A 17,292-nucleotide genomic window follows, 5' to 3' on the forward strand; every position below is an offset into this window, starting at 1 on the left:
ATAGGGATGAAAGAACAATACAATAGTTAATCTATTGTGTGCGGAGTATGCAAGACGTATTCAGATCAAGAGGGCGTCATATCAGATCTGAAAAAGACCGCAAAACAATCACATAGCTCAAGCGTTCAGTGAAGTTTCAAAAACCCTACGGAAAGAGTGAGCTATATAAAGCCTTCATGGAGCTCGATATGTGCCTGCCGTGTACTCTGATGGAAAGAAAAATCATACATGAATCACGCCGAGAAACGCCAGAATTCAACTGCAATGACTCCCCAGACCAGTACCCCCCTTTTACCGTTCCTTCCACCACATACCGCATATGTTTGTGCTCGTGTAACGCATCAAGGGAGAGTCATGGCTGGTCCTGATCAAAAGTGCCCCCTCCGTTCTTTTGCTGCTGTACAGACCCCAATTTTATGTACAATAAAAATAATGATAAAAGAAACAGTGCCGCGTTATTGCACTGGCTCGAAGCCAACCTGTTGCATGATGGTCGACGTCGAGGGTGTATAGACCATTGCGAAGGCAAAGATGCATGACAATAGCAGGGCCATCAAGATGGTGCCGCTCTTTTGAAGTCTGGGATCATTCGCCCAACGTTGCAATGGTCATAACAGTGATTAATCTTGATATGGATATTGGACGGGTTAGACAAGTTTGAAGTCAGAGTCGTTCTACGTCCGCTGCATGCCAGGTTGCATCGGAGGTCCATTCGGCATCGGCATTCCGTATGGGTTAACATGTTGGTTGGCAAAACCATTCGGATCTTGCATGCCATTCAGGAATTGTCCAATGCCTTGGGCATGTCCAACCGGGCAATCCTTGTGACCCATCAATAGAGTCCGAAGATTGCGAATTTCCTCATGGAGCTGAGCGACTTGAGTGTTGAGGCTATCGTTCTCCGCAGAGTACATTTCAACTTTGGCCTGGAGGTTCGCCAGCCACTGTTTCTTTCTCTGTCGACACTTCAAGGCAGCAATACTATACAGACGGTTAGCAAAGGTCATGCAAATCTCGACATCTTAGTCTTACCGATTGCGTTCGAGGAAGTTTCGGCGCTTTTCCTCATCAGTCATCTTCTTACCATTGCTGTTGGTCGCGTTCATGTCATCATCTCCTTCGTCACTGTCCATATCTTCTTCCTCATGAGGATCAAGAGCAGGATCGACATTAGCAGTTCCCGAGTTACCCTTTGCGCGCTTATTGCTTCCTTTAGCGCTGGCTTCAGACTTTCGCCGGTTGTTAGCGGGCTCTGCTTTGGACTTCTTCCCGCGACCACCACGGGTATTGGCTTTGCTATCCTCGTGACTTTCCGGACTGTCGCCATTTGAAGAGGCCGCCTTTTGGTCTTGACCATTTCGTGCCGGGTTTTGTGCAGGGTTGGGAACAGCAAATTGGTTGTTGGGCTGGCCACCCTTGGCTAGCATAAACAAACCGTTGGCGGCATCTGTCGCGTCGTGTTGATTATCCATGTTGGTCTTGGGAAGGGCTTCTTGTGGATTCGAAGTGTTTGCGAATTGGTTGTTCTTATTGCGAGCAGCCGCGTTCATAGCAGTGCGATGGAAGTCAAGTGTTCCAGGTGTGGCGCCTCCACTCTGCAAAGAGTTGAAAAGTGCTTGTGAGTTTGGGCTGGGGGCCGGGAACATAGACCCGCCACCGCCAGGAGTAAGACCAGTCCGGAGTGAGGACTCGTTAGGTGTTGGGAAACCACGGCCGGGTATGTCGAAGTAGTCGCCTTGTTGAGGACCAGTCAACATTGCGGGGCTCAATGGCCCAGATCGAAGTGAACTTTGCCAATTGTATCCCCCAGTGGAACTCGTGCCGGGGATGGCAGGAGACGTGAGTGCGGCGACCGGCGGCAGAAGAGTTTTTCCAGGCGTCTCTGTTGATGGAGCCCCAAAAGATTGTTCAAAGGGATTGAATTCTTGTAGTCCTCCGTTGGCGTGGACCGCTGAGAAGTAATCTGGGGTTTCTGTAGGATTTGCAGGAGCAGGTCGCGGTGGAGGTGCAAGGGGTTCTGTTGCTTGAACGATTGGCTTGGAGTCGTCGGCCTGCGATGTGGGTTGCGATTCTTCTGGATGATGGTCAGTGATGTTGTTAGGAAAAGATTTGGGTAGCGACGCGTACCTGGTAATGATGATTTAGATTGGACAGGCGAAGTCTTGGTTGATGAGGCTGGCATTCGTCGTTAGCAATTATTTCTATGTAGTCATGACACGGCCGTGAACGGTGCACCGCAGAATGGCAATGCGCGAATGGTGGTGTGGTGTTGACGCGGATAGCAGGGTGAAGAAATTTTACTAATAGGGGCGGCGAGAAGGTGACTAACCTTGCTTCACATTGTTGGTTTTTTTATTGTCCATAGGCGACGAGGTGCGAGAGGTAGGGCCAGCCCCAATGTGTTGTTGTGATGGTTGAGTTGCGACTGCGGCGCTCGCCATATTGTCGGGTGGTGATGAAGCAATACGTAGATGGAGGAAACAACGTCAGCCGTTGCAAAAGTGACGTCGATGAGAGCTGGGAAGGCGCAGGCGCCTCATATACTCTGGTAGGGCAAGAGGGCTTGGAAGGGATTGCGAGGTAGCAGGGTTGGCTTTTGCCCTAACAGCCCCTAGCGATGTGGGCGACGGGGGAACTCTGCGAATCAGACGTCTGTCAGCAGGGAAGACGGCAGCGCATGGCGATCGCCAGCCATCCAAGAACCAGTGGTCATCGCCACTTCTTGCACCCACCATCCCAAGTCCGATCGAGCAGTACGGAAATTGGGGCCGGGGACAAAGAGAAGCACAGATGCAGGTCAGAAAGCAGACAGCCGACTTACTGCGAGACAGATCTCACCACCCTACAGTCGATTTTGCGTCGAAACCCAATCCTGGTATATAGTCACGATGTCTGACCAGCGACCGAACACTGGCGATTGACGAGGGAACCCAATCTCTCGGGAGAAAGACCACTAGAGACGAGAAATGGGGATGACGTTGATGTGTGATACAGCCGCCAAAACGCACTACGAGTACGAGTACAGTGCGTGTGCTGGAGGGAGAACAGAACAAAGCCCAGACACTGCGAGGCCTGTTAGCGTCCCCAAGACAGAGGAGGGGGGTCAAAGTAGGTGAAGAACAAAATCTTATTGCAGGCGTTACACTTGATGGATGGCCCGAGGGGGAACGTGCAGGCCTGGAGAGTGAATATACCTTTGAGAGATGAAAACGAGGATGTTGTAGGCCGTGTCCTCGACGCGCAGAGAAGGTGAAAAGTGGAAAAAAAAGGGTACTAGAGAAGGGAAAATGGGCAAAGTACCAGAGTGTCACAGCACCACAAATTCTACAAAGACACGATAACGATGCTTGACTGGACGGATTCGTATGCAATGCCTTCGTGCAGAAAGTCGGTGCTTCGAAATCGAGAAATTGTGACGCAATCATTGTCAAGCCATCAATCTTCCGAGCCTACGCCATCCGCTTTCTGCCTAGCGGCCTGATACCCTGCACTTTCGGTCTTCCCTTTTCTTCTTCGGGCCAAACGCCACACACCTCGCGTACAGTACGAGTACAACAAGGATTCAAATGGCACCTCGACCACGGCTTCTACATTCCTCCGAACAAGAGTACACAACGATAGGTACTCAGATGTCAATACTGCGCTTTGATACATTCAATCAAAACATTCCCATGCGATGAAAATGGGAAATTGAACGTCTCTCGTGATTTGACATGGGTCTTCTCACTCGGTCCTTTTTCCTCAGTGGAGGAGACCATTGCCACTATTGCCTTACCAGACCATTCGAACGTGCATTATTAATGCTGTATATGCAATTCTCCACCCGACTCACAATGACGCAAAAATGATAATGTTGGTCTCGTATGAGAGAGTTGAGGATGGTACGGATATAATACCCTGCCGAAGTCGAGTGGACAACTCGTCGAGTACCGATTTGTTGTTTGAGTGCCCATCAGTACTCGTACGAAGTACTGGTACAAGCCAGAGGTACCTATAGACTGCGGATTTCTACAGAAGATATGCACAGTATCTTTCGCAGATCATGCACTACGCAGTCTTCACCTTGATGTTGTACATTTCAATTCCGTGCGAGAAGCATCAATGGCCATGGCCGTGATCTTAGTCCTTGTCTTGTAACCAGCAAAGTGCCGGCATTATTTCATATTCTAGTGCTACAAGTTCTCTGTTCCGCTTGAAAGGCGTAAGAAGGGGAACCGCCCATGGTGGTGCTGCCTTCTAGTTTCCCAGCGACCGCAATGTTGGGTCACATATGTACCTAATCCCATCTGCTAGTACATCATCTGTAGAAGTCAAATTTATCAGCTTCTTGTGCACCCTTGACTTGACTCGAGTAGGCATCCTCTAGATCGGCTTGAATGATATTGTAGCGATTCTTCCGAACTGCTCGAAGCCCGGCTTCTTGCATAATGGCTGCAATGATGGCTCCAGATAATGGATCGTTGCGTACAATCAAAGAGTCCAAATCAACTTCAGGCGAGAGTGACATTTTGCTGGCAATTGTGCTGAAGATGAGTCGACGTTCTCGTCGATCTCGGAGTGACGGGAACTCGATTTTCCTATCGAGACGTCCGGGTCGAAGAAGGGCCGGGTCCAGCGTATCTGCACGATTGGTGGCCATGATGACCTTGACATTACTGGTTTGGTCGAAACCATCCATTTGATTCAGGAGTTCCAGAAGAATACGCTGCACTTCACGGTCGGCACCAGTTTGTGCGTCAAATCGTTTGGTTGCAATTGCATCAATCTCATCAATGAAGATGATGGCGGGGGAGTTCTCGCGTGCCATCCGGAACACATCCCGAACCATGCGTGGACCTTCACCAAGATATTTCTGCACGAATTCCGAGCCGACCACCCGGATGAAGCTTGCAGTTGTGCTGTTTGCCACAGCCTTGACCAGCATAGTCTTGCCCGTACCCGGCGGGCCATAGAGCAAAACGCCACGAGGAGGGTCAATACCAATCTGCTTGTAGAGGTCGAAATGTGTCAGGGGCAGTTCAACCGCCTCTCGAATCTCTTGTTTCTGCATGTCCAGACCTCCCACATCGGCATAGGTGACATCGGGCTTCTCGTCCGCCCCAAGCATAGCAATGGAGGAGTCAGCTTCTGGCGGGAGAATGTCTACAAGTGAGTTGGAGTGTCGGTGGAGGGCGACCGAGGAGGATGGCTTCAACTTTTCGCGGTCGAGTGTTGATAGAATCCGAACGACATAGTTTGAGCCCGTCGAAGATTGAACGATTCCGGTGCTACTTGAAGTCAGTAACACATACAAAACAGAGCATCATCTTGCTCACTTTTGATCGATGGCTTCCATGAACTGGCCGATCACAAGGGGAACACTTTGTATCCGCTTGATCTCTTCTTGTGCGCGCACGAGTTCTCGTTTGAGTGATCTAAGAGTTTGTTAGACTAATTGAGAGACCCGGTATAAGCAATCTTTACCTCTGCTCATCTTTGATGTATTCTTCTTGAAGCTTGATATACCTGCTTAAGGTCAGCGATGACACCGGCGTAAATAGAGAACTTCTTCTTACTCCAAGTGCCGCTGTAATCTCTTCAGTGTCGAGTATTCATCCCCACCATCTGCTCCAGCTCCTTCTAGTGAATCGATATCTGGTATGGAGTCTGATACAGGTTGTTTTTTGTGAGGCGGAACAGTGTGAATCGGATTGTCAACCAGAACGTCTCCCATTGTTGCTGCGGGATGCTGGACAGGTATGTGTCGTGGAAATCGGCTCAGATGAAAGGCTTGCTCGAGCAGAGGTAATGACAGATGTTGGTTTGATGGGTAGATTATCTATAACACTGATTGAGACCAGGTCTCAAATCGTAGTTGTCGGCGCAGTTAAGAAGGCGACCATCGGAACGCGTTGCCAAGATGGATATGGCGCTAAGCTGACAAGGGCGTCCACCACTCCCCAAGCCCTTCTACTCCCTACCTGCTCCGTACTCTATGCTTAACCTCGCTATTAGGCATTGGCGGCGTACAAACAAGCTTAAGCTGCTCTACCTGAGGTAGGTGTCTACAGACAGTGTACCTGGATCTTTGGACCTATCTTCCATTCTGAGTAGGCCACATGCTGCTAATGCTCTTGGTGCGGCTCTAGCTGCAGCCTGCTCTGGCTCTTAGGCGCTAGATAGCTTTGTCTGCAAAAGCATCCATGGGGGCCCCAAACTGACATGCTGGCTTTGCTTTATTCTTATAGATCAGACGCTTCGTATTCAGGATCTCAGATCTTGTTGTGACCATAAGGAATGCTCCAATCTCATCTAGACAAATGTGTAATAGAACCGCTGCGTGAATGAAACCTGCCTCGTATGTCAGGGTTCCGGATTCGCTCGGCTTGGGAAAGCGCCGTGGGAGATCCCGCGACCAATATTCAAACGTTGTCCTAATAAACCCTTTCTGCTGGGGTCGAAAGCTACTCGTAGGAAACTTGCAATGTTGGCCATAGAAACGAATGTCCTTGAATAGTGAATACGGGCTTCATCAGGGCATCTCAAGAAGGAGGATCCAAGCATACTGGAGTAAGGGTTGTATTCAACCTTAATTGCTAGCAAGAGTGAGAGAAAAGACCCTGGCCTGGAGCGCCATAGCATACCAGGCAGGCGTGCCCATATGTGCCTAAAGTGGGTTGAAACGAATCATATCGGATCTCGAGTAATGGGAAGGCAGATTCGTTTGAGCCTACTCCGTATCTCTCGGCTGTTCCTGTGACACAGCGAGGATTCGTGTCCTAAATGGATTCACGGTGCCAGTTGAGAAATTTAAGGATGGATCTACCAATCACGGAAAAGTATGCCTGCTTGCTATGAGGCGTGAGTCTCAACGATGATGAACGGGGATGTAAGCTGTGGAAAATATACGGTGCCTGCTTTAAAGATCTCTGTCTCTTCTTCCCCATCCGTCCTTTCTTCCTTCTCCTGTTCTCATGAGGTTCTTTCTCTCCTCGCGATCTTGTGCCTCGAGTCCATTCACATCCCGTACCCTCGAAGACTGGACGCTACTACTAACACAATTTGTCTCTGCACTCCGAATGTCGTCGACTCACCTGTGTATTTCGATATGATCTTTCCAATAGACCGTCTGAGCGACTGGCGAAAACAAATGGACTTTGTGTCATCCTTGATGGATCTATTGCACGATCGTCAAGATCTATCCCCAAGATCAATTATGCCAGAGTGTACAAAGTTCCATGAGCGCGGCATTTGCAAACATCCAGTCAAGCTGGCAAGCAATGGCTAGTTACAGGCAGTCAAGTCTTCAGCACTGAGCGAATTCATATGCCACTGATGGGCAGGCACGCGGACATCAGTTGTCCTTCCAAACGGGATGGCCATGGTTTGATGGCACAGACCCAACTCCAAGGCACTTGAAAAAGAGCCTAAACCCAAAAGGATGGCTGGTGCGACCACGCTTTCAGCTTTGCATAAGTGGTGTCGACAATTTGGACACACATGTGCAAAATTCCTAGCTGCATCGGATGGAGTCCTTTAACAAGCCATGCTGGCCAGGAGAAGAGCAGATGGAACTCGCAAGAAAGAAACCCCAGATCAAGCCGACTTTTGGTGGTTGAACGGCCCTGGATTTTGAAGAGGCGGGAATAGCATCGGACGCACACGCAGTTGGTGAGTGGCTGGAAACAATGATTCGTCTGACATCCCATTTCTCGATGTCTTTCCGCCGATACGCCTTTCAATCACCTCCGTCAGACACCTTCGGATCTCCTCGACCAACTCCCCGGCAGCGAAGTGGGACGCGCTCCAATCCCATTGATTGATTATTGAGTGCTAACAATCAAAAAAGCAGAAAGCGCCAGGGTGGCCATTTTTAGGGAGTTGATCCACGCCCCAAAGTGTCACCCGACAAGCGGTAGCTGCATCATCACCACCCGCCCATCCTGTGTCCTGTGTCTCTGTTCTTTCTGTCTCTCTTGCAGGCCGTTTAGGCTCCTCTTTTTCACAATCCCTCGCTCACATTTTTGATCTGGCCCAGTTCCCGATCGTCTTGCCTTTGGTACTGGTTCATCGCTCTCGTGCTGTGTCAGCCAGCATTTGTGCCCTTTGCTCAAGCCTCCCCCGCTTCTCACTCTCTCTGTGCTTCTCTTCTGCCACTTGCGTACCCGGCCACTACCACCATACGCACCAACGTATCAAACAAGCATCAAATCACCATCTGATCACACTCGCGGTAAGCCTCCTATCGAACCTTTTTTTGCCCCTCCTGTTAGCCAACCCCCTGGCACATCTTTTGAAAGTGGATTTGTCTCGTTATCACCTTCCCGCCGGTTCATAGCAGCCGGAAACGCAGGCTGCACATGGCTTTTGCCCACCACATCACCGACCCTTTCCTCTCCTACCGCACTCGTCCGTCCACAGATCCATCACTAGCGTCTGTTTCCCATCGACAACATTGATTCAGATCGTGTTGCACGGCCCAATAGACGCGTGTGGGACTGCCTTGATCCTCGATGCCAGTCCTTTGGCCTGGCTGACTCCATCGCTAACCTTTCCTTCTGCCATCCAGTTCTCGAGCTAAACCCTTTTCGGCACCCCAGCCTCAGACCGAAAAATCGTTCCCTAATCTCGACGCTCCGATTCGGTTCGCATACCTCTACGCTCTGACGATTCCGCTTCACAACATTGCCAGTCAGGTAAGTAGCCTTATCCGAACCCCATGTATCTTAATATACACCTCACTTGCCCTGTATCACATGTTTGCCTGCGTCGTGTTGACCTTACACCCTCCCTGACGCGTCTTCCTCACCATCGAGCGCATCCTGATATTTCTTCAACCATCCACCATCCAGGCCTCTGTTCATCAAGACTCCACTAGCCTTCCATGATACCCTGACCCTGTCACTCACGCGACCTGCGACAGTACCTTTTTGGACGTGTTTGACTTGAGACTGACAATCTTGTTGCTGCAGCCCATGGATGCCCAAACCTCCTTCAAGCCATGAACCCTTGGCTTCCCGACTCCTCCTCGACTCCAAATAACCATGTTGGTTTTGGAGGCACGATGGATGGTGGCATGTCTTTTATGCAACCTCCTCAGACTATAAATCCCGCGCAATTTCAGAATCCTGCCTTCCTCAATGGTGCAGGGCGCACTACATCACCTGCGACGTTCCACAATCCAGTATATCAGACGAATCCTGTTATACCATCTAAAAGAACAAGAGACGATAGTTTAGGAGCATCTCCACGCCAGGCTCAAGGAGGTTTGCCTGTTTCACGTGCGCAAACACCTGGACAAGGTCCCTTTCCCGGTTATAATCCCCAAGCCAACGGCGCTCATTCAATTACCAACACCCCGGTGCCCTTTCAACATCTCCAAACCTCTGCCAATGCTACGCCATCACCTACTATTCAACAGTTGAACCAATTCAATCAGCCTCCTGGCAATCAACGCGTGTCGACGGCGTCGCCGAACCCGTTCTCACCACAGCACGGCCCGCCCCATGCCTCCCCGGGCCCTTCAGACCATGCCAATCGTGTTGGCACTCCCCACGACAATCCGCAGAACTTCATACCCAATGGCGGGTTCCAGCAAGGCTTCGGTCAGCCTCAATTTGGACACAACATGAACAATGTATTGCCACAAATGGGAATGAATCCTCAGCCTAATATGCCACAACAACATCCTAGTGTCTCTGCGGCACAAAGGAACTATCAGATGCAACTTCAGGCACAAGCGCGTCAGATGCAAGCACAATCGCAAGCTCGTGGTATGAATGGCATGCCGCCCAATTCAGGACAGCCTATGCCCAATCCACAGATGCCCCAAGGACATGGAACGTTCCAACCCCCCAAGCCGAACAACCCTGAGGAGTTTCTCAGGGGCTTGCAAGCATTTATGGCTTCTCGTGGCCGATCAGTTGATATCAATCCAGTTATCTGTGGCCGGCCAATACAACTGCTACGTCTTTACGCGGCTGTCGTTAAGAACGGGGGCTCCCAGAGAATCTCTAAGATGAATCAATGGGGTGGGGTGGCTCAACAATTTGGATTCCAGCCGCCGCAGCTGATGCAAGCCGCCCAGGAGCTCCAGGGATATTGGCATAACAACCTCGCACCTTATGAGGCTGCCTGGCAGATGAACCAACAGAAACAAAGGATGGCTGCGCAAGCCGCAATGCAAAATCAGAGCCAGAACCAGAGCCAGAGTCAGATGTCACCGCCGCGGGAGATGAATATCAATCAAGATGCACGACATCAGAGATCCACCAGTGCCTCGATCAACGGCCAAGGACAACACCAGGCGCAACAAGCCGTTGCCAATGGACTCATGCAACCGCCTCATGGACAGCCAGATCCTTCAATGACTCCGCAACACCAACAGAACATGTCCAGACAGCTTGATCCTCAGCAAATGAGTGCTCTTCAAGCTCAGTCGCATGGCCAGACACCGCAGAAACGACCTTCAACTGGCGCCGGCAAACCGGCAGAACCAGAAGTGGATTACAGCAAACCTTTGTCGAAGCCAATCGAGGACCCTTTCAAGCCTGATACACTTCCCATGAGTCGATATCATGGCCCTATCAATGTAGAAGAGATGGCGATGATTGGGCAACATATCGCAGACGTGAAGCCAATAGTACCCACGATAAGAGAGATGGGTCTCATCGACATTCACGCGATAACAATGTCAATCAAATCTGGAATGCACGCAGAAACCAGACTGGCGCTGGATGTTCTCACGACCCTTTCAATCGAGCCTGCGTTGCAGCTCTCACTGGTTGATTGTGACGACTTAATGGACGCTTTGATTGATTGTGCTCAGGAAGAGGTCAATTTCCTCAGCGAGCATGCGGCAGAAGTGTCAGATGACATGCTTCTTCCATCATATGAAGAGCTTATTCGTTCTGTCAAGTCGGAAAACGAATCGTTGCCGGACATTCCTGATTTCGGCACTGTGGCTTATGATCTGGAGCGAGCAGCCGACCGATTGATCTGTATAACCACTCTTATTCGCAACTTTTCGTTCTACGAGGCCAATTTTATTGTTCTAGGCCAGCCAGAAGTTCTAAAATTGATCAGTCAAGTCATCCGGTATCTCGGCACCACTGAAATGTTTCTACGGCATCACCAAAATGCTCTGGACTTCATGAAGGATGTGGTCATTTTCCTCAGCAATTTGTCGACCTCACTGCAGCTTCCAGGAAAAGAGGAAGCATTATGTATCCTGCATTTCCTACTCGCCTTTGCGCCGACTCCTGGGCCAATAACAAGCTCGGGTAAGATATCCTTCACCATGTACACACCATCTTCGCATAAATACCTACCTTCTGCCGTTGACAGCTTAGCCAAGCTACTGGCTCGCGATGAACCAAACCGAATGTACTACAAATCAATTTTTGCTGCAGATGCGCATTCAACACCGCCGCATGAACTATTGACCAGAAGCTTTGGCCTGGCTATATCACCGGTACCGGCAAACTCGAACCACACCAGAACAATCATAGAAGCCAGGAAGCCATTCCTTCTTCAAGGGATGCTTGCAGCCGAAATACTCGCAAATCTTGTACCAGGCTATGAACAATCCCTAGCTCGTGCATGGTTGGAATCCGAAGACGCGTTTGCTGGCAACCTGTTGCGACTGGTAGGGTTGCTAAGTGCTGATAGGACAACTCAGACTGCCCCGAGACAGCCACAACAGAACAGCAGGCATCAACAGGAAACGGATCCCAACGGTTATGGAGCTATTTCGAATCGTGCCATGGCGGTACTCAAGACACTGGTTCAGAAAGCGCGTACCGTCGATGCCGATGGAGCAACCGTGGTTCCACTGGGAGTAATGCCGAAGAGAGAAAGTCTTCTGGGTGCCATGATACAAAAAGACATCGATCCTGGTATTCTACGACAATTGTGTGTCTACGCCGCTCTGGAGGACTAAAAGTCTTTCAGCCCTGTTACTCAGAGACTTTGATGTTTGCGTGGCTGAAGCCTCGAGATCTGATGTGTACATTCACTGGTCATACTGTGCAGCGTCATCCAACAAGGAACCTGGACCTGGATACGAGGCACGAACCATCCTTACCGTCATTGGATACATACTGTCTACACCAGTCTTCTCAAGTGTACAATTGTGTATTAGGGTTAGACCCTCAAGTTGTGTATCAAGCCAAAATTGCTATAATTCATTAAGAAGAATCAATCCTTTTGACCAAGCGAGAGAGATTCAAACCACACATCTCAATTTTAGGATTGGGCCAGTTTCAGGTAGTTCAGGGTGTATGATGACACGTATTTACAGCTGTCTTCTGTCGACGTGTATAGATGTCGATGTCGAAGTGTTTATACAAGTAGATTTCTACTGAGCCATCCGTGCTCGTCTAGTACGATATTGTACAAATATAGCAACAAGAAGCTGAGCTCAGGGTAGTGGCCTTGTCGGTAAACCATTGTGAACTTCAGCAAGGCCGCTTGCTAGGCTTTGATCCCACAAGATGATACTGTTTACAAAAAGTTCACCAAGTTGCATTGCATCTTTCATTAAACTGTGCCAGTTCAAGGGCGGCTCAAAACCCATTCAACTCAGCCCACTTCTTTATCTCGGGCGCCCTCCATCCACGGACAACGATTTGCTTAGTTGTCCGGTTTATAGTGACGGTCTCTTTCCGCCGACCCCGAATATCTGTAATGTACTGGTCCATACCAAGTGCCTTCCGTACTTGGCCTGCCAACTGTTCTAGATCGCCGGTAATCTTTCGTATCGTTGTGATGTGCTTTGAGCCTCCAGACTTTGTGCTTTCGTATACAGGAAGGTTCGAGGAAGGCGTTCGCGAGATCTTGAATGGGAGGTTCGAGATGACTGCCAATTTTGAGAGGATTGGCGAGGAGGCTGTGGTGGATGACGGTGTCGGCGTTGGAGTATGACTCGTTGCTTGTTCAGAAGTCATACGCTGGGCGCGTAGTGCGCTGAATTCACCTGTGATACGTGTCAATAAAGCTGTTTTCGGGTTACTCAAGAGCGTGAAAAGCATACGTTCTTTCCGGACTGCTGCTTTCTGGCGTCGATGTAGCTTGTCCAGGCTGGTGATTTTGGCGTATTTCTCACGCGGCATCCAGTGAGATTTAGAGCGGATTTGGCAGAGGGGACGCCCTGGTCGCAGCCATAGGGCACGAAGGAGGAGGCTCGAGGGCGCCTTCATCTTCAGATGTAGCTGTTGAGGAGGAATATATGATCCTGAGGATGCATGTTAACCCGGCGCTCATGAAGTCTGTCGCAGAGACCAGACGCCAAGGCCGCCGAAAAACCCGCTGGCTTCGTATAGGAAGGTTAACCACATCGGGACTAGCTTTCATATCCCCACCGTTGGAAACAGCGACACACAGAAATTCAAAGGTGATCACGGATTTCAATGTGAGAGAAGGGCTGTCCTGAACACTATTCCAGAACCACGACACTGGGGGTAGATCTCGCCCATTGACCTCGAAATACTGCCACCGATAAGGCAGACTAGTCGTCCGTTCTCTCACACCTCACTGAGTGCTGCCAGGGCCTCTAAGCCGGAAAAAAGATCGAGGTCTTCAACACTTGAAATCGACAAGATGACTGCCATTGAAGATCCCACGGGCGAATATGCCTTCCTTTCGAAGCTCCTCCAACATATGGATCGCCATCTCATCTTCCCTCTACTCGAACATCAAACCAGCTCTGAAGACATCTCACAGCAAAGATACGATGACCTCAAACTTGCCATCTTCAACCTCCTCAAGAACACGAATATGATTGATTATGTCGGCAGCCTGTACAAAGAAATCCACAAGTCGGAGAATGTGCCTACAGAGTACGCGAAGAAGAGAGAGGAAGTTCTGAACAATCTTGCAAAGTTCGAAGAAGAATCCTCCCACCTCACAAACCTTCTCAACGACGAGGCTGTCACGTCTCAACTACGTAGCGACAAAGTCGCCAACTTGAAATTCCTCGAAGAACAGCATGGTGTAACTCAACAGATGGTAGACAACCTCTACGACTTTGGCCGGTTCCGTTACGAATGTGGTCTCTACCCCGAGGCGGCTGATTTGCTCTACCGATTCCGAGTGCTCTCCACCGACAACGACAAAGTTGTCAAGGCCACGTGGGGTAAGCTGGTGTGTGAAATCCTGGGCGAAGAATGGGAAAGCGCACTTGAAGAAGTCGAAAAGGTCAAGGAGCATATCGAGACCAGACTTTTCAACAACCCACGGGCGCAATTAACGGCTCGAGAATCGCTTGTCCATTATGCGCTCTTCCCATTTTTCAACTACGAACCTGCCCGCGAAAAGCTCACCGAAATGTTCTTCTCTCCTCCATACATCAGCTCCATTCAGACCGTCTGCCCCTGGATCCTGCGGTATTTGGCTGCAGCCGTCATTACGAACCGTGGTCGGCTCAATAACTCTCACAACTACCAGAAACAACTGAAGGATCTGGTCCGAGTTGTCAAGCAAGAAATCTACGAATACCAAGATCCCGTGACAGAGTTCGTCAAGGCGCTCTATGTCGATTTTGACTTTGAAGGCGCACAGAAGAAGCTCTCTGAGGCCGAGGGTATTCTGCGAGGAGATTTCTTCTTGGGGTCATCTACAGATGCATTCATGGATTCGGCTAGACACCTCATTTCAGAAAGTTACTGCAAGATTCATCAGAGAATTGATATTAAGTAAGTCTCCTACGCCTCGCACTGAAGACGACAATGTACTAATGACTTTTCAGGGATCTCTCGACCCGGTTGGGTCTGTCTCAAGGTGAAGGCGAGAAATGGATTGTCAACCTGATTCGGGACACAAGAGTGGACGCAAAGATTGATTATCAAGCTGGCACCGTGGTGATGAACCATCCTCCGCAGAGCGTGTATCAACAGGTGATCGAAAAGACCAAGGGCGCTTTCTTCCGTACGCAAGTGCTCAGCGCCGCCGTTGCCAAGTGAAGTGTAGGTGAGAATGGTGAATGAGGAACCGGATAGAGAGGAAAAGAACAGCCGGACCTCGAACGCAATTACTATTGATTTCAGCAAGACCAAATCAGAGGAGCTTAAGCTCATTCAGTCAATAGATGCCGGGGCCCAACTCCCACAACGCAGAAAACTGGGGCGAAGAGTTGAGCAAACAATTACGTCGTGAGACGGAGATCTCTTATCCAGCCGAGAGGATGATGATGGGTCAAGCTGTAATTGTGTCGAGGGGGGAAACGAGGCCGGAACTCGGGCGCGGAATGTACAGCATGATTGATACCCGTGAAACTGCTTCATGAGCTACGGAAATGAGTTAGAGCTAGAAACAAAAGCATGGAAAGGGGTTGGCACCATGATATGTTGGACTTGTCAATTCATGCTGTCCCCCCCAAAGCCAGAAAATGAAGATGCCATGAACAAAAGGAATTTTACCTGATTAGGACTTATACGATCGACCTCTTTAGTGGTTTCTCAAAGTTGTTGATACAAGGTACAAATTACCTCAAAAGGTAGGTATGTGCAACTGGGGGTATCTATCGCCAAACTCTCTCGTTTTCGGAGGGAGAACGTCGACTTATCATTTCTGGGGAGTTTCGGCCTGCTTATTCTTCAACTCCTCCTCGACCAAGAGACCCTTGACCTCCTCCTCGCTCATCCACTCCCTGACGCTGTCCATGATGTCCTCGAGGTCGCGGCCGCCCTCGAGCACGCCGTCGAGGTTGCCGCTCTCCCGGCCGCTGCGGTGGTCGGTGACGCGGTTCTGCGAGTAGTTGTAGGTGCGGACCTTGTCCTCGCGGCCCGTCCTGGCGACGCCGCCCATGACGCTCCGGCGCAGGCGGATGACCTCGGCCTCGCGCCGCTCGCGGCGGATCTGGGCCAGCTTGCTCCGCAGGAGCTGCCAGGCCTTTTCGCGGTTCTTGTGCTGGCTGCGGCTGTCCTGCATGGAGACGACGATGCCGCTGGGGGCGTGCGTCAGGCGCACGGCGCTGTCGGTCTTGTTGACGTGCTGGCCGCCGGCGCCGCGGGCCCGCATCGTCTCGCTCCGCACGTCCTGGGGCGCGATGTAGTAGTCGCTCTCCGGGTCCTCGTAGTCGAGGTCCTCGCCGCCCGTCTCGGGCAGGTTGGGCAGGACGAGCACGCTCACGGCGCTCGTGTGCGTGCGCCCCTTCTTCTCCGTGCTCGGCACCCGCTGGACCCGGTGCACCCCCGCCTCGGACCGCAGCACGTCGTAGCTGCCCGGGGCGTCGACCTCGAGCAGCGCGTCCGTCAGCGCGCTCTCGGGCACCGAGTCGTCGGGCGTGTAGCTCGCCAGCGTCGTCCGCCACCGCTTCCGCGCGCAGAACCCCTTGTACATGTCCAGGAGCGTCTGGGCGAAGAGGGACGCCTCGCTGCCGCCCGCGCCCGGGTGGATCTCGATCATGCACGACATGTCGGCGAAAGGGTGCGCGGGGATCAGGGACGTCTTCAACCTCGACGTCAAGCCGGGGAGGGTGGAAAGCGTGGACTCGATGTCCGACTGGGCCAGGGACTTCAGCTCGGCGTCGGACGAAGGGTCGTGGAGGAGGGCGTCCAATTCGGAAAGACTCTAGTGACCAACCATCAGTGAACCGTTTTGGGTTGGTTGTGCACACGACAACGACACCACCGAGTGTGTGTGTGTGTGTGTGTGCGTCCAGACGACAACACAAAAAAGTGTGACGACGACATACATTCTGCGCATCTTCCCAGTCTTTCAACGCTTCACAGACCGAACTCAGTTCGCCAATCCTTTTCGCAACTGACACATCGTAATTCTCAATGTTTGCCGCCGAGAGCTGCGCATGTTCAGCTGCAATACTGCGGGCTCGTTGGAGTAGAACGGGCGAGACTTGGGACTCGGTGTTGACTGTAGTTTGACACGACAAGGGACAAAGTCAGCCAAGGACAAACTCTTTTCTTTGCTCGAGAACATGGCGGTGCAACTTTTTGCATGCATCTCGAATACGTACAAGAACTTTGAAACCGAATCTCCCCAAAGGTAGGTCTAACTACCGTGCGTAGAGAAGGTCCAAGGCATCTTGAGCATAGCAGCCAGCTACGACTGCTTCTCAACATGCCTTGGAAATTGCGCGACTCAACTTCATACAACCAAAAGAAGTGCAACAAAGTTGGCTCATCAACCTGAACGACGTACCGAGAGCACTTTCAAAAAGTTCCAATACTGGACTCCAAATTCCGCGTTCTGAGGTACGGGGTCGAGGGTTATTATCTAGGCAAGTCTAACGAGCCAATCGGTGATGGGGCCTTTCAGCCTCGTGAGCCTGATGAGAGGCAGCCTTACGGAGTATGA

The 17,292-nt window shown here is 50.9% G+C and overlaps 6 protein-coding genes across 8 annotated transcripts; 2 read left to right on the forward strand and 4 right to left on the reverse strand.

The window, feature by feature from the left end:
* Positions 1–3: 3 nt before the first annotated feature.
* On the reverse strand, positions 4–3,310 carry PV06_04364. 2 transcript variants are annotated; one of them, XM_016405252.1, is made up of 6 exons: positions 3,195–3,310; positions 2,822–3,063; positions 2,330–2,637; positions 2,128–2,175; positions 1,033–2,074; positions 4–981 (listed from the first exon to the last, which is right to left on the reverse strand). In XM_016405252.1, the coding sequence occupies exons 3-6, from the start codon at positions 2,439–2,441 to the stop codon at positions 675–677; spliced, it is 1,509 nt and encodes a 502-aa protein (XP_016263458.1). In that variant the 5' UTR covers positions 2,442–2,637; positions 2,822–3,063; positions 3,195–3,310; the 3' UTR covers positions 4–674. The 2 variants fall into 2 exon arrangements, with proteins under 2 accessions (XP_016263458.1, XP_016263457.1); XM_016405251.1 differs by having other exon boundaries at positions 2,822–3,310.
* An 802-nt stretch (positions 3,311–4,112) lies between these two features.
* On the reverse strand, positions 4,113–5,854 carry PV06_04365 (uncharacterized protein). The gene is made up of 4 exons (XM_016405253.1): positions 5,556–5,854; positions 5,464–5,505; positions 5,316–5,414; positions 4,113–5,267 (listed from the first exon to the last, which is right to left on the reverse strand). The coding sequence occupies exons 1-4, from the start codon at positions 5,711–5,713 to the stop codon at positions 4,298–4,300; spliced, it is 1,269 nt and encodes a 422-aa protein (XP_016263459.1). The 5' UTR covers positions 5,714–5,854; the 3' UTR covers positions 4,113–4,297.
* Positions 5,855–6,947: 1,093 nt separating this feature from the next.
* PV06_04366 lies at positions 6,948–12,281 on the forward strand. Of its 2 annotated transcripts, XM_016405254.1 has the most exons (3): positions 6,948–8,212; positions 8,549–8,675; positions 8,952–12,281. In XM_016405254.1, exon 3 carries the CDS (start codon positions 8,981–8,983, stop codon positions 11,918–11,920), a length of 2,940 nt encoding a protein of 979 aa, XP_016263460.1. In that variant the 5' UTR covers positions 6,948–8,212; positions 8,549–8,675; positions 8,952–8,980; the 3' UTR covers positions 11,921–12,281. The 2 variants fall into 2 exon arrangements, with proteins under 2 accessions (XP_016263460.1, XP_016263461.1); XM_016405255.1 differs by having other exon boundaries at positions 8,212–8,675.
* On the reverse strand, positions 12,219–13,225 carry PV06_04367 (uncharacterized protein). The gene is made up of 2 exons (XM_016405256.1): positions 13,013–13,225; positions 12,219–12,955 (listed from the first exon to the last, which is right to left on the reverse strand). Exons 1-2 carry the CDS (start codon positions 13,176–13,178, stop codon positions 12,546–12,548), a joined length of 576 nt encoding a protein of 191 aa, XP_016263462.1. The 5' UTR covers positions 13,179–13,225; the 3' UTR covers positions 12,219–12,545.
* Positions 13,226–13,402: 177 nt separating this feature from the next.
* PV06_04368 (uncharacterized protein) lies at positions 13,403–15,386 on the forward strand. The gene is made up of 2 exons (XM_016405257.1): positions 13,403–14,672; positions 14,726–15,386. The coding sequence occupies exons 1-2, from the start codon at positions 13,579–13,581 to the stop codon at positions 14,937–14,939; spliced, it is 1,308 nt and encodes a 435-aa protein (XP_016263463.1). The 5' UTR covers positions 13,403–13,578; the 3' UTR covers positions 14,940–15,386.
* On the reverse strand, positions 15,196–17,129 carry PV06_04369 (uncharacterized protein). Its single transcript, XM_016405258.1, has 4 exons — positions 16,952–17,129; positions 16,673–16,848; positions 15,396–16,548; positions 15,196–15,263 (listed from the first exon to the last, which is right to left on the reverse strand). Exons 1-3 carry the CDS (start codon positions 17,055–17,057, stop codon positions 15,541–15,543), a joined length of 1,290 nt encoding a protein of 429 aa, XP_016263464.1. The 5' UTR covers positions 17,058–17,129; the 3' UTR covers positions 15,196–15,263; positions 15,396–15,540.
* Between the last annotated feature and the right edge of the window lie 163 nt (positions 17,130–17,292).

Source organism: Exophiala oligosperma (genome assembly GCF_000835515.1).
Source record: "Exophiala oligosperma strain CBS 72588 unplaced genomic scaffold supercont1.4, whole genome shotgun sequence".
NCBI lineage: Eukaryota > Fungi > Ascomycota > Eurotiomycetes > Chaetothyriales > Herpotrichiellaceae > Exophiala > Exophiala oligosperma.